The sequence below is a fragment of the Prionailurus bengalensis genome, chromosome A3, assembly GCF_016509475.1.
Source record: "Prionailurus bengalensis isolate Pbe53 chromosome A3, Fcat_Pben_1.1_paternal_pri, whole genome shotgun sequence".
Classification (NCBI taxonomy): domain Eukaryota; kingdom Metazoa; phylum Chordata; class Mammalia; order Carnivora; family Felidae; genus Prionailurus; species Prionailurus bengalensis.
Genome location: NC_057354.1, coordinates 48,492,349 through 48,506,656, shown reverse-complemented (window position 1 = coordinate 48,506,656; position 14,308 = coordinate 48,492,349). Strand labels below are relative to the sequence as shown.

General features: G+C 47.0%; 1 protein-coding gene across 1 annotated transcript; it reads left to right on the top strand.

The window, feature by feature from the left end:
- The first annotated feature begins 8,708 nt into the window (after positions 1-8,708).
- LOC122496644 (cystatin-C-like) lies at positions 8,709-13,192 on the top strand. Its single transcript, XM_043603013.1, has 3 exons — positions 8,709-9,300; positions 11,899-12,012; positions 12,842-13,192. Exons 1-3 carry the CDS (start codon positions 9,055-9,057, stop codon positions 12,923-12,925), a joined length of 444 nt encoding a protein of 147 aa, XP_043458948.1. The 5' UTR covers positions 8,709-9,054; the 3' UTR covers positions 12,926-13,192.
- Positions 13,193-14,308: the final 1,116 nt, after the last annotated feature.

Genomic DNA, 14,308 nt, shown 5'->3' with positions numbered 1-14,308 from the left:
TACTGGTGGAGAGGTCAGATGTTAAGGTCTACCACCTCCCCCAGTGCCAGAACCTGAAATAAATCTCTGTCTCTTTTCCAAACCCTCATCTCTTGAGCTATTGGCTTCTCTTACAGTGAGTGTATCCAAATTTGTTCCACAACAGTATTGGCAAACCAGCCAGGAGCTGTGCTCTCAATTTCTTCAGCCCCCTCAGAATTCTCCTGGATGGAGCAACAGCCATGGCAGTGCACCAGGGCTCACCTGTTTATTTCCTGAGTTAGTGGCTATGGTAGATCAATTGGTAACAAGACCACTATTCCAGTTCATTCATTGATTCAGCTAACACTTACTGATCCCTCTTATATGCCAGGTACTACAAATCACAGTGAACAAAACAGACAAAATATCAAGCTTACATTCTAGTCATAGAGACAGAAAAGAAGAAAAATATAAACCAGTCAATCAGAAAGTTCAAGGGAGGGGCGCCTGGGTGGCGCAGTCGGTTAAGCGTCCGACTTCAGCCAGGTCACGATCTTGCGGTCCGTGAGTTCGAGCCCCGCGTCAGGCTCTGGGCTGATGGCTCAGAGCCTGGAGCCTGTTTCCGATTCTGTGTCTCCCTCTCTCTCTGCCCCTCCCCCGTTCATGCTCTGTCTCTCTCTGTCCCAAAAATAAATAAACGTTGAAAAAAAAAATTAAAAAAAAAAAAAAGAAAGTTCAAGGGAAAAAAATAAATAAACCAGGTAAGGAGGATGGGAAGGTGGAGAATGGAGGGGTGGGGGGCACAATTTTAAAAAGTGAGGTCAGGGAAGTTTCCACTGAGAGCCTGATCTTTAACAGCCCTTACTGAAGTGGGGAACACCTGAGTGATAAAGAGGGGTGGTCAACCCACAGTGCGGTTTGGGGCACGGGTAGATTGGGATGTCTTGGACCACCCAAGTGGAAAGGCCATCAGATAGATTTGGAGGTAGGATTCTGGTACCAATTAATAATTCTGGTCACCAATTCAGATGTGTGTTTTTTTCCCCCACACCACCAAGCCATTCTCCAACACCAGTGGGGTGTCCTATAAATTCATTCAATTCTGACACTGTCTACCTGGTGATTGTTAAGGGTTCAGTCCTACAAGACTCCCCCCACACACATACTTCACATGCCAGTCACATGTCCAGGTTATCACCTGTGCTTCTGACCAACATGCTAGAAATTAGAGGTTCCAACAACCCCCTTCTTGGATTCTATTAACTTGCTAACACGGCTCACAGAACTCAGAGAAACACTATCATTCAATGGTTTATTATAAAAAGATATAACTCAGTCTCTCCCTCTCTCTCTGCCCCTCCCGCACTCGTGTTCTCTCTCTCTCTCTCAAAATAAATATTTTTTTTAAAAAAGCCATAACTCAGGAACAACCAGATGGCAGAGATGCCCAGGGCAGGGTGTGCAGAAAAGGTATGGAGCTCCCATGCCCTCTCCAGGTATGCCACTTTCCCTGAATCTTCAAGTGTTCACCAATCTGGAAGCTCTGGAAGCTTTTGGGGTTTTATGGAGGCTTCATTACATAGTCATCAATGATTGAATCATTGGCCAGTGGCAATTCATTCAGCTCCCAAAGCCTTCCCTCCCTAGAGGTAAGGCAAGGGCGGGGGGGGGGGGGGGGGTGCGGCAGGTTGGGACTGAAATTTCCAACCCTCTAATCACATGGTTGGGTCCCCTGACCTCTTTTGCTGGGGGGTCTAAGAGCCACCTCATTAACATGATAGGAGACACCTTTGTGCTCTCATCACTTAGGAAATCTCCAGGGTTTTAGGAGCTCTGTGCCAGAGTCAAGGACTAAAACCAAATACACATCATGTTATAAATCAGAACATCACAGGACTTAAGGTGGCAGTTTTGAGCTGGAGCTATCTGGTGGCACTGTGGGTGCAGACTGGTATTAAAGTCACCAGACTGGATGAGACTCCAAGGTAAGGAGCACACCTAGAAAAGAGGTAGGAGGCCTGAGCCTGATGAACCCCTTAGGACAGGCCTGGATGAGGTTCTTGGGGATGAGGCCAGACTGGAATTTCTTCATATCTAGACCAGGAGAGATAAACAATTCTCCCCGTGTCTTGGAATTAAGGAAAGAATCAAGATCATACTGCCCTTTCAAATCCACCTGAAGAGAACCCTGGAGAGACAGGCCAGGCAGAATCTGGAGCCCTGGACTCTTATCTTCCTGCAATCTGGGTCAGTTTGTCATGTTGAAGTACCTGTTTATGTCTTTCTCCTCATCACACTCAGGACTTCTGGAGGGCAGGAACTGAGCTTTTACCTTCTTCCTAAAGTCAGTATCTGACATCAAGTGTTCTGTGAGTACCTACTAAATCAGTGAATGATGAATAGCACAGCTCAGGAACTGATACCATTTTTCATGGAGGATAACTAAGTGCAAAGTGGATCTGCCATGGTGTGACTCAGGTACAAGACTGTAGTATATATAAGAAGAAGTGACCATCAGGGGACACCACCCAGGATCTCAGGCCCAGCATCACACCACTGAGGACACCTGCACTTATAGATATTTGCAAACAAAATGAAGCACAAAATGCTGCTGTGAACCAAGAACATTCTCTTCACTGCTTGGTTATAATTGAGTCAGGCATATATTTCTGAAAAACTTTGACAATTTGTAAGCAAAAAAGTCTTTGTACACTTTGTAGGGGGCAAGGACAGGCCACTCCAAGATGGATCATTTAATCTCAATTAAGATTATTTTGAGTTCAAAAGCAATCAAAGCCCAGCATATTAAGGAAAGCTCTTTACCTCCCTTACAACTGCCTAAAAAGAATTCGGATAGAGGGCCTACTCCAGGAAGAGAGCTCTCACCAGAGACAACTACATTATGATATAGACTAAGTATGATAGACAGGGAGGAACCTAGCAAGGCCTGTTTGATTAATGTGCTTTGATTAACTGTTTCTGTGGGCCCAACTAACATTTGTTGCCAAACATTTATTCTTTTTCATTCTTCATGAGGATTACATTCCTTCCCTTTGAAGTTCCAAACCCTAACCCTTCTCCTAGTTCAAGATGACATATATAACCTCAGTTTGCCTATCTTTGGAATTTCTATGTCTGTGTTGGATTCCTCATACATAGGAAATTAAATTTTATTTTCTCCTGTTAATCTGTCTCAGCAATTAGATTCTTAGTTCAGCTAGAAGGATCAAGAAGAGGATAGGAAATTCTTGTTCCTTTACTGACCTGGTAATTACAATTCTAGGAAGAAAATAATCCAATATATCCACGAAGACTCTTTTTTATATATATATAATAGTGTATATCACATTATTACTCATTATGGGGGGGGAAGCCTGTGAATAGCCTAAAAGTCTAGCATTAAAAAAAAATTAAGCTATGGAATAACTAGTTGAGTAGGTACTAACAAATAAGATTTATTTATAACTTAAGTTTTTTGTTTTTTGGTTTTTTATTCGAGAAGAGAGAGAGAGAAGAGCATGAGTGGGAGAGGGGCAGAAAGAAAGAGGGAGAGAGACACTTCCAAGCAGGCTCCAGACTCAGTGGGGAGTCTGACAAGGGGCTTGATCCCAAGACCCTGGGATCATGACCTGAGCCAAAATTAGGAGTCAGACGTCCAACCGACTGAGCCACCCAGGCACCCCAAGTTATTTATTAGTAGTTAATTTCAGCAATTTAGACACTTGGTTGATAGAGCAGAGTTTTCAAAGACAATTTAATACATGAAAATGTTCATGACATAATGGCAATGCAGAAAAGCAGCACTGAATTACCATCACCATGTGATATCAGTGTGGTAAACAGTACACAAGTGCGTTCACATGAACACAGTTACAGTGAAATGCACACACATAATTTACCTTCTTTAGAGTTTTCTTCATTTTCTCATTTGTTTTTATACTAAATATGTTGTACTGATTGGATTAAAAATTAAATAACTTTTATTTTCAAATATGGAGAAGAGTTGGAGAAATCTGTGCTTTGCCCTTTAAAATCAGATTTTTCTGGGGTGCCTGAGTGGCTGTCAGTTAAGCCTCCCAATTTGGCTCAGGTCATGATCTCCTGGTTCGTGAGTTCCAGCCTGTGTTGGGCTCTATGCTGACAGCTCAGAGCCTGGAGACTGCTTCAGATTCTATGTCTCCCTCCCTCACTGCCCCTCCCCCGCTCACACTCCGTCTTTTTCTCTCTCTCAAAAATAAACATAAAAAAATTATTTTTTAAATCAGGTTTTTCCTCTACTGATGGTACTTTAAAAAAAATAATAATAAGAGTAGGTTGGGCTCCCCAGAGGGCTGGGGAGAGGAAGGAGAAGGAGGGAGGGAGGAAAGGAGAAAGGCTGTGGAGGGGAGGGGAGGGGAGGAAGCTGTTCAGATTAAAAAGGAAAAAGGAAGAGAAACAGAGGCAACAATTCCAAGTAATCAAGGGTTTCCCTCCTCAATGTAGAAGAGGTGGCTGCAATCCCAGGCCTGAGACCCTCCTAAAATTCTTCTGGAGGAGAGTCCCTGTGGTGATCAAAGGCTGACTTCACAACCAGGCACACCTCATTTTACTGTGCTTCACTTTATTGTGTTTCCCAAACACTGCATTTTTCACATTGAAGGTCTGCAGGAACCCTGCCTCTAGCAAGTCCATTGGTTCCATTTTCCAAAGCATTTGCTCCCTTCATGTCTTCGTGTCACATTTTGGTGATTCTCAAAATCGTTCTTTTACGTTATTACTTCATTCTTTATGGTGGCCTACGATCAGTGACCTTTGATGTTACTGTTGGAGCCTGTGACTGAATTGCTTCAATCTCATGATAAAACTTGAGGAGGTGAAGATAAAACAGAGGAGAAGTGCTTCTTAGGATGAGTAAAGAGTGGTTTCTTGAGATAGAATCTACTCCTGGCAAAGATGCTGTGAAGATTGTTGAAATGAAAACAAAGGACTTGGAATATTACATGAACTTAGTTGATAAAGCAGCTGTAAGGCTTGAGAGGATTGGCCACTTATGAAAGTTCTACTGTGGGTAGAATGTTATCAAACAGCATCGTCTGCTACAGAGAAATTATTTGTGAAAGTAGGATTGGCAGGGATATGGCAAACTACATTGTTGTCTTATTTTACCAAATCGCCATAGTCACCCCAGCCTTGGGCAACCATTACCCTCATCAGTCAGCAGCTACCAATGTGGAGATGAGACTAGCAAAAAGATAATGACTCATGGAAAGTCCAGACGACAATTAATGATTTTAACAACAAAACATTTTTTTATTAAGATACATAAATTATTTTTTAGGCATAATGCTGTTGTATACTTAATAGACTACAGTATCATGTAAACATAACTTTTATATGCACTGGGAAACCAAACAAAATCATTTGACTCACTTTATTGTGATATTTGCTTTATTGTGGTGGCCTGGAAGTGTATCTGCAGTATCTCCGAGGTATGCCTGTGTCCAAGTTAAACAACAGAGAAGAATCTCAAAAACATCAAGATGAGTGAAGAAAAAAAAAAAGCCAGAGAAGTCTACATACCATACAATTCCATTTATATGAACTTCTAAAATAGACAAAACTAATCTATAGTGAAAAAGTAAAATAAAATATGTGCAGCCATTGTCTCTGGGGGGTGAGGACACAAAACGACTAGGAAGGGGAATAAGGGAACTTTCTGAGTAATGGTTATATTCTGTATCTGATAGGAGATGGGATACACAGGGCTATGCACTTGTCAAAATGCAGTAAATGTACACTTTGGATTTGTACACTTAAGGATAGAAAAATTTTCCAACAAATGAAAAAGCTGTAAATAAATATTGACCTCTAGTTCATGTTATGCATGCATAAGTGTTTAGAGGTGAGATGTACTGATGACTTTAACTTACTTTGAATGTTCATATATTTGATAAAGAGAGAAAGAGAGGTCATGTGTATGCATGAGCAGGGGATGGGCAGAAAGAGAGAGGGAGAGAGGTTCCCAAGCAGGCTCCAAGCTGTCAGCGCAGAGCCTGACATAGGGCTTGACCTCACAATCAGAGAGATCATGACATGAGCTTAAATAGAGAGTCAAACACTTAATTGATTCAGCCACCCAGGGGCCCCTAACTTACTTTGAAATGCTTGGAAACAAGATGGCTTGACAGATGAATAGAGAGATGGACAGGTGGATAGGCATGTGATAAACAAGTACTATATTACTGCTAGAATCCAGGTGGTGGGCATATAGATGTTTGCTATAACATTCTTTTTTGTTGCATGTTTGAACATATTCATAATACAGTATCAGGGAAAATGCATCCCCCTCCTGAACTCCCCACTTCACCTCAGGCCCCCTCCCTCCCCATCTGCTCCCCCCCATATCCCCTCCCCTTCTTACTCCCCTCCAGTATCACAGGCTTCTTGGCTCCTACTTGGCAACAATATTTTCACTATCTTCCAGGCAAACCAGGCATAGTACAGAGCACTGGCCTGGGTGGCTCCCAGTGTTAAAGAAATATTATTCTGACACTTGTTGAAATGTTATAGAAGACATTACAATAGGGGTCAAGATTGTCCAAATAAGAGAGAAAGATTGAGCTCAACTCTGAAGACAGCAAGAACAAATGGGTATTTACAGCCAAGGTTTGGGGGCAAGAGGAGGATTTTTGCTACATTGACCTAACTGGACTCTTGAAAATGACTTAGATATCAAAGGTGGGGGTGATAAACTTGAACACATGTCAAGGTAGGAGGATTCTCACTAGAACAGGGTTAGCAGGCCAGCTGGGCAAGACCCAGGCTTAGTGGAGAGGCAGCTCAGAGGAGCTTCACTAAAGCTGGGTCTGTTCTTGTCACTAGGTCCAGCTACTCTGTTACTGGCAGAAAGGGGAGCCAGGGAGCACTGTGGAGAGGGCAGGGCTGCCCTCAGTGGCTTCAAGGTCAAGATCCAACTCCCAGTGCACCAGTTTCAATGCTATCCCAGGCAGGATCAAGAATCCCTCTGCTGCCCTGTGCAGATTGCTAAAGGAACTGGAATTCAAGTTTGCACAAACACTGAGAGCAATGTCAGAGCAGTAACCACACCACGGAATTGGAAAGGGAACTGACCACCCAGATCTGCCAAGGGAATTGCTCAACCCCACTCAGATCCATCCTGTTTTCCTTGTGGCCAGGGCTGAGGCCCAGAGAGACTCCAGAGCACCCAAAGGTACAAGCCACTCCCCTGTGTCCCTGGACTCCCTGTCCCTGCCTCCTTCCTCTTGGCTGGTGCTGCAGACAGCAGAGCTTCTCTGGTAAGTGTGCTCCTTGTGAAATTAAATGGTAACTTGTAATGTAAAGCAATGGGAACTGTTTACCTGATGGACCCTGGGCAAAAGCTTCCAAAAGATTCTCTGTCTCCTTATTAAATGCAAAACAGATATTGGCCATTGCACTGTCTCTTGCCTCTTTCTACAGGGGCTGCCAGCAGGCTTTCCCCACCCTCAGAAGATAGCCACTCTTGCTCAGAAGTATCTGACCAGGGCAGCCCTCTCTTTCCCTGCTCTGTGTATCTCCTCCTTTCTATATAACTAAAAGAGCCTTTTACCACTTCCTGCAGAAGATATACTGGAGCCCAGACCTATATAGTCCTGAACTGGGGCTCTGTTAATCCATACGGTGCCCAGCAGATGATGTCCTCTCAGTATCTCTCCCTGATCTTGGCCAGACTTCTTTTCCTTTAGGTTTCAGCTGAAATGCCTCTCTTCTCCAAGAGGTTTCCTTGGCCATACTTAGTAGCACCTTTCTCTATCAAACCCTTCTATTTCACTTTCAACAGAGCACGTATCATGCCCTGATCCTAATTACTGATCATTGCCTCCCCACCCCACCCCCACACACCCTAAACCTGGACTGTGCAACATCACAGCCACATACATTCATTTGACCATGGGATGCTTGAAATGGGACCAGTCTAAATTGACACCTGCTCTGAGTGTAAAGCATACACACAGGATTCCATATACTTAAGATACACACAAAGATATACACACATAAAATATCTCATTAAACAATTGCCAGTGTATGTTGAAATAATATTTTGGATATATTGGGTGAAATAAAAAACAGTAAGCTTAAACTCACCTGTCTTTTTACTTTTAATGTATTAGAAAATGCAAAGTCACACACGGTTCACATTGCATCTCTATTGGGCAGTTGCCCTCCGACAAGTCCAAGGCTCACTAGCCCATCCTCAACGTACAAACCCGAGACCTCGTGGGGTAATAATAAATGAATTGTGAAATGAATAAAAATAAATGAATTGTGAAAAAGATAACCCAATGACCTTTTTCCAAATAAAGGTTAAGTCATTTATGTTTTGCAAAAGAGTTCCCCAGAACAGAAGGGAGACAGGCTCTTCCTTTGTCTCCGTCCTAAACCTCCCCCCTACTCTGGGGATTCCTAGACTGAGATGCAATGCTCAACCCCCAGGAAGCCAGAGCGCTATTTCCCCCTTCACAGGAGACAAGGATGGGGGTTACAAGCACTGCAGGCTCTGGGAGGAGTGACACCTTCTGCAAGACTGCAGTGAGCTAGGCTTGGGAGCCCTCCGTCCAGAGCAGGAGTCAGGGCTGGCTGGGTGGAGCTGGACTCAGGGACAGGGCAGGCGCGATGGGAGGAGGACTTAGGTGGAGGGAGAGAAGCTGAGGGGCGGGGCTGGGAGGGCCAAGGCTAGCACACTGTAGAGGGGCGGGATTTAGGTGGAGGAGAGACGCTGAGAGGAAGGGCGGAGCTTGGGGAAGAGAAAACGAACCTAACCCGGAGAATAAGGCCAGAAGTGCGGTCAAAGGGGCCCGAACTAAGGCTAGAGGGCTGGGACTGCCAAGGAGGCGCTGGATTAGGGAAGTACAGGAAATAGAGGCCGGACCCGGGAGCAGGGTCAGGACTTCCGCGGAGAGGGGTAGGTGGGGGCGGAAAAGGCGGAGCCGGGGAGGGCGGGGAGGCCCAAGGGTGGGGCTGAGGGAATAAAAGCGCTGCGGCCGGCTGGGTGCTGCTTATCTACGTTGGATCACTTCCTACGGTAACCTGTGCGCTGTCGATCGCGAACACACCATGGCCGGGTCCTTGCGCACCCCGCTGCTCCTGCTAGCCGCTGTGGCCCTGACTCTGGCCCTGGCTATGAGTCCCGGGACCGGCAGGAGAAACAACAAGTCTGCGCTGGTGGGCGCCCCGTTGGATGCCGACGTCAACGAGGAGGGCGTGCAGCAGGCGCTGAACTTCGCCCTCAGCGAGTACAACAAGGCGAGCAACGACGCGTACCACAGCCGTGCGATGCGGGTGGTGCGTGCCCGAAAGCAGGTGCGTATGAGCCGGGCTGTGGGGGCTGCGCGGCCCTGAGTAGAGGGCGCGGCTGCCTGACGTCACCAGCAAGGACCCTATCTGCGGGCCCAGCGTCTTGGGTCAGTCTCCGAGCCTCTAGGGGTTGGGCGGGGACTACAGACGTTCCCTTGCATCTCAGAGGGCGGTGTCCCTTGTCTCTCTGGTCCCTCACAGCCAGCCCTTCGCCTGCATGTCTCCGGGAGTGCCAGGGACCCCAGTGGCACACTGGGTCACCCCCATGGCCTTCATTTCAGGTTTCAAGCTCCAAGCCTGGCCAGAAGGCTGCGGTGCGGGGGTCAAGGCCCCTGTCCAGTCCCACTGTGTCCATGCCCCAGCCTCACGGGACACGGGGGCCCAGTGTGAGCTGTCACTAAATGACCACGAGCAAAGGAAAATCAGACCCCATGCCCAGCTGCCCTCCTGGCTTTGCCACTAAAGGATTTTTTTTAAAGCACTTTTTCCTTTTAACTTAACTTTTCAGACTTACAGAGCAGTAGCAAAAATAGTGCATAAAATTCTTGTAGATTCTACAGCTAGATTCCTTGTATGTTAAAATTATGCCATTTTGCTTTCCAGTAGGCACATACATGTGTGTATGGGGATACATGCATTTGTGTTTTTGAACCTTTTGAGAGTTAACACTTCTCTGTGTACTTCCTAGAAAGAAGGGCATTTTCTGAGGAGCGCACAATAACACTTTGGAAATCAGAATCAACACTGACAATTATCTAAAACTCAGACCTTATACAAATGTTACTGGTTGTCCCACTGATGTCCTTTATGGCCCAGGACTGCCAGATCATGTGGTGCAGGCACTGTCTTGCAGCCTCCTTTACTCTGGAGCATTCTCTCCATCTATGACCTTGGCATTTTTGAAGGGTCCAACCAGTTGTGGTGCACACTGGGGCTCAGTTTGGGTTGGCCACATGTTTTCTTGAGATGATTGGGGCCATGCAGAAGTGACCTGTTCTCCTCTGAGTCTCCTCTCAATAGATGCCACTAAACTAACCTGGCCTCCATGTCCTCATCCTGCAATGGAGTTTGGGGCCCACGCCAAACATCCTCCCTCAGCACCCAGAGGTTGTCAACAAACGCAGATGGGTCAGTGAGCTGGCCTGTGGTACCCAGTGCATCCCAGAGCAAAGGGTCTGGCATATGAATTCAAATCTGTCCTGAGATCCTGGAGGAAAGGCTCCTGGAGGGTTGCTTCCCTCCACAGGTCACGTCCATGGGGAGCAGCCTCTCGTGTGTGCCATCATATTCCCTAACCTGATATTGCCCCATCATCGCCAACATCCAGAGGCAGTTGAGTGGATTGCTCCTGACCCCTGCCTCTGCTAGCCTGTCCTGGAGTTCTGGTCAGATAAAGAACATAGCCATGGGAATCCAGAGAGGGGTGGGAGGGAGTGTGAGGAAGGGGCACTGTGGCTCTGCGGCTCTGTGTTCATCCTCTAAGGAGGGTAAGGATTTGGGCCAGCTGGCTTGGGGCCCATTTGAGAGCAGAATAGAGCCTCACAGCAATGAAAGCCTGGTAGTGCATGCCAGCATTTAGGACCCACGCACCTTCTCTTAAAATTTCAGAAGGTGGGCCCAGAACAGACCATTTCTCCTCCTGTAGCATTTGGCTGGCACTGTGTCCTTTAGATGGGACATGTGCTCCCTGTTCACTAGGTTGCCCCCAGCCTGCCCCTCTCCAGTGTGACACTAGCTTGGCGCCACAGCTCGCTGGGGTAAGTGACAGCAGAGAGATCATGGGATCTGCTTATGGTTCTACCAGGTAGGATGTGGATCCTGGTCTCGGGCTCCCATGTTTCTCGAAGTTCTAAGGAGGCCTGTCTGTGGGATGCCATGTGTGAGGACAAGGTTTGCCTCTATCCTGAAATCTCCAGTGTAAAAGACAGGCAGGTGTATGACACACTTCAGAATTATTTCTGTCAAAAATCACACTTAAAATGTAGACATTCCAGGATCAGTGTTTTATTGACTGGCCTAAACTGTGTGTGTGTGTGTGTGTCTGTGTGTGTATGATTGAGAGAGAGAGGGAGGCATGTCATTTCTTACTGTGAAATAAAGGAATAAATAAACCTTTGTTACACTGAGGTAATGTGAATATCTATGGGGTTGATCCTATTAATTGGAATTTAGCTTACGTGCACCCATCACATGACTGTCTTTCAGAACCGAATCTACTCTGTTTGCTCCAGCTCAGAGCCCTCACTGTGGGCTTAGTTCCTGCCCTGGCTCCTGGCGCTGGAGTTTATTAGCTGACTCTGTGCTGGCTCCCCAGAGTGTGCCTTCTCTCCTGAACCCGGTTAACAGAATTTTGGACCCTGGCTTCCACCTTCCATCTTCCTGCTTCTCCTGCCAGGCTGCCTGAGACCTTCTGGAGCCCCTCTATGAACAAGTTACAATGAGAGTCTGGACACAGCAGCTGGGCCAGCCCTCAGGAGGTGGCTGTGGTTTCTGGGATACCTGCTTTGGCAGCAGTGAATGCTGGTGTAAGGGCCCAATAGCAGGAAGGTAACTTGTGTGAAATTGGGGGGTATTGTAAACAAATCCTGCTCTCCCGGTATGCAGGTCGTGGCTGGGATGAACTACTTCTTGGACGTGGAGATTGGACGAACCAGATGTACCAAGTCCCAGCCCAACTTGGACACCTGTCCCTTTCATGACCAGCCACACCTGATGAGGGTATGTGCCTGGAGGAGGCAGCCAAGCACAGCAGAGGGGTGGGGGTGAGCCTATGCCTGTGGGATGCATCATGTGTGATTGCTGGGGGTGGGGGTGTGCCAATGTTGGGTGCATGGAATACATGTGTGTGCACATGACTAATTTGACTTTCTAAGTGGGTTTTAGCTGGTGAATAGGGGGCACCATGTATGTGCCTGTGGGATAAGGAGCAGCTGTGGGGTGTTTGCTGGAGAGAGACAGAGAGGAAGAGAGGTAACCCCTTAATCTTAGCACCAGCCACCTGAACGGATTAGAGGGAATCAGAGGCCTATAAGCAGCCAAAACCCTCTGGTGCTGCCCTGCCCACCAAATACTAGTCTCCCTCCTGGGTCTTGGCCTATGGGGAAGGCTGTGTACTGCCCCCATACCTTCCCCATTCTCTGCAGCTTTCCTGTGTTTCCTGAACTCTGATCCCAGCCCCTGGGTTCTTTCCTCTGCGCACCTGTCCTAGTGCTGGCCCACTGGAGGTCAGGGAACTTGGGGGCAGTTCCCTGTCCCTTGGGGGCTCTGGAGCCTTCCACAGGCTGCTCCTTAAAGGAATGTGCAGGGGGAACGAGTTAGTGGAATCCTGCTGGTTGGAGGTAAGGGACAGGATCCCATCTCTTGGACTTCAGGGATGGGCATGGTGCCTGAGAAGTCACTGCAGAGCCCTGCTTAGTGTGCTGGGACTCTGCAAGGTGGGGGTTGAGACTCCTGCCACTGTTCTTTACCTGCTCTTCTGACATCTCGAGGCTGGACTTGTTCCTTTTGCACTGTAACCCTAACTATCCCTCTCTTTTCCCTTTCACAGAAAACGCTCTGCTCTTTCCAGATATACACTGTACCCTGGATGGGCAAGACATCCCTGGTGAAGTCCAGCTGCCAGGATGCATAGAGGACCCTGTGACAGGCTGGGTTGCTCTGGCCCCCTTCTCCCACCCCGCTCCCCCCTTGTAGAACTCCTAATCCTTGGAAGGGTGGCCCTGTCCAGGTGATGTCCCCTCAGTGTGCTGGTCCCAGGAGACAAATAGAAAAGGGTTCTGGGGCATTTTCTGAACAGCTAAGTGACTGTAGCTCCTTTCTTTTAATTGTTTTCCAAATGTACCAGTATGTAGTGCACTTGTTCTGCTCTATCTTCATCAATAAAAAGTAACATCAGCTATCTCTTGAGTTATTTCCTGTCTCGGGAATATACATATAAAAAGGATTTGGTCAGTGTCTTTATGAAGAGTTCCTAGTCCCAACTGATTTTAGAGGATAGGCAAGGATCTGAGAACTGACAGTTTCCCTGGGGTGTGTGTTGGGGGGGGGGGGGCGGTGGTGGAGGCATGCTGCCACTTTGAGGGATGATTGAACCAGGAGCAGCCTGGGAACCCAGCCCTTAGCTGTAGTGACTCCTGGTAATCACAGAGGAGAGGAGGGAAACTAGGCTGCTGATCCTGAAAACTTGGCTGCTGTGTTTGAAAAGAATTCAGATGGTGAGCAGGAATGGGCAGGAGGGAGGGGTCAGATGGAGCCCATAGCCCAGGGCCACCCTGAGTAGGGATCTGCCAGGTAATAGATTTCAACCACATGTGCTGAGTTCAACACACTCCTGGGCTGATTTTCACTAGTCAAGTTCTCTACAGACTAGATAAATGATTTATGTCTACTTCTTTCCACAAAAGACTACAAGGCACCTCCAGTAGACAAAGACAAAGTATTATGTGTGTATGTAACTATTGGGGAAATACCAGTCAGAATCAAGGTCAGAATCCAGAGTGAGATGAGACTGAAAGTAACACCTTCTTCAGATATATTGTGGGAAGTAGTTTGTAAATGGTTTTACACCCTGCCCGTTTTCTGGGGTCCCATTTAAAGTAAGTCCTTGTGTAGTAGAATTTCGTATAAGGGTTGTAGAATTGAAACCATAAACTGGATTGACATAGAGTGGGCTTGCTTCTTAGTCTGAGGACAATGTAATTAATAGGGAATGTTACCCTTAGTCCACCATGATTCTGTAGACTAATGGATACCTTAGGACCCCAAAATAGAAATGATCTAGTCCTAAACAAAAGAGAACCAAAAACATACCCCACTCCCTGCACTGTCCTTATATTGACCGTTTCCTGCAAAGGGGCGAAGCCCTCTCAAGGGGCTAGTAATGTTGGGGCCATGTTCCCCAAATCTTCCACACACACCGCAGCATGAATGATGATCTGGTTGGCTCATTGCCATGAACACAGAGGGTGAAATGACAAAGGGGACCCACCCAGATGGTCCTGAGTGCCAGCACCCC

Excerpts from the sequence above, each read along its gene's own strand:
- LOC122496644 (XM_043603013.1), top strand. The coding sequence starts at position 9,055 with ATGGCCGGGTCCTTGCGCACCCCGCTGCTCCTGCTAGCCGCTGTGGCC. Across the intron at positions 9,301-11,898 it reads TGGTGCGTGCCCGAAAGCAG|GTCGTGGCTGGGATGAACTA; the intron begins GTGCGTATGAGC and ends CCCGGTATGCAG. Across the intron at positions 12,013-12,841 it reads ACCAGCCACACCTGATGAGG|AAAACGCTCTGCTCTTTCCA; the intron begins GTATGTGCCTGG and ends TCCCTTTCACAG.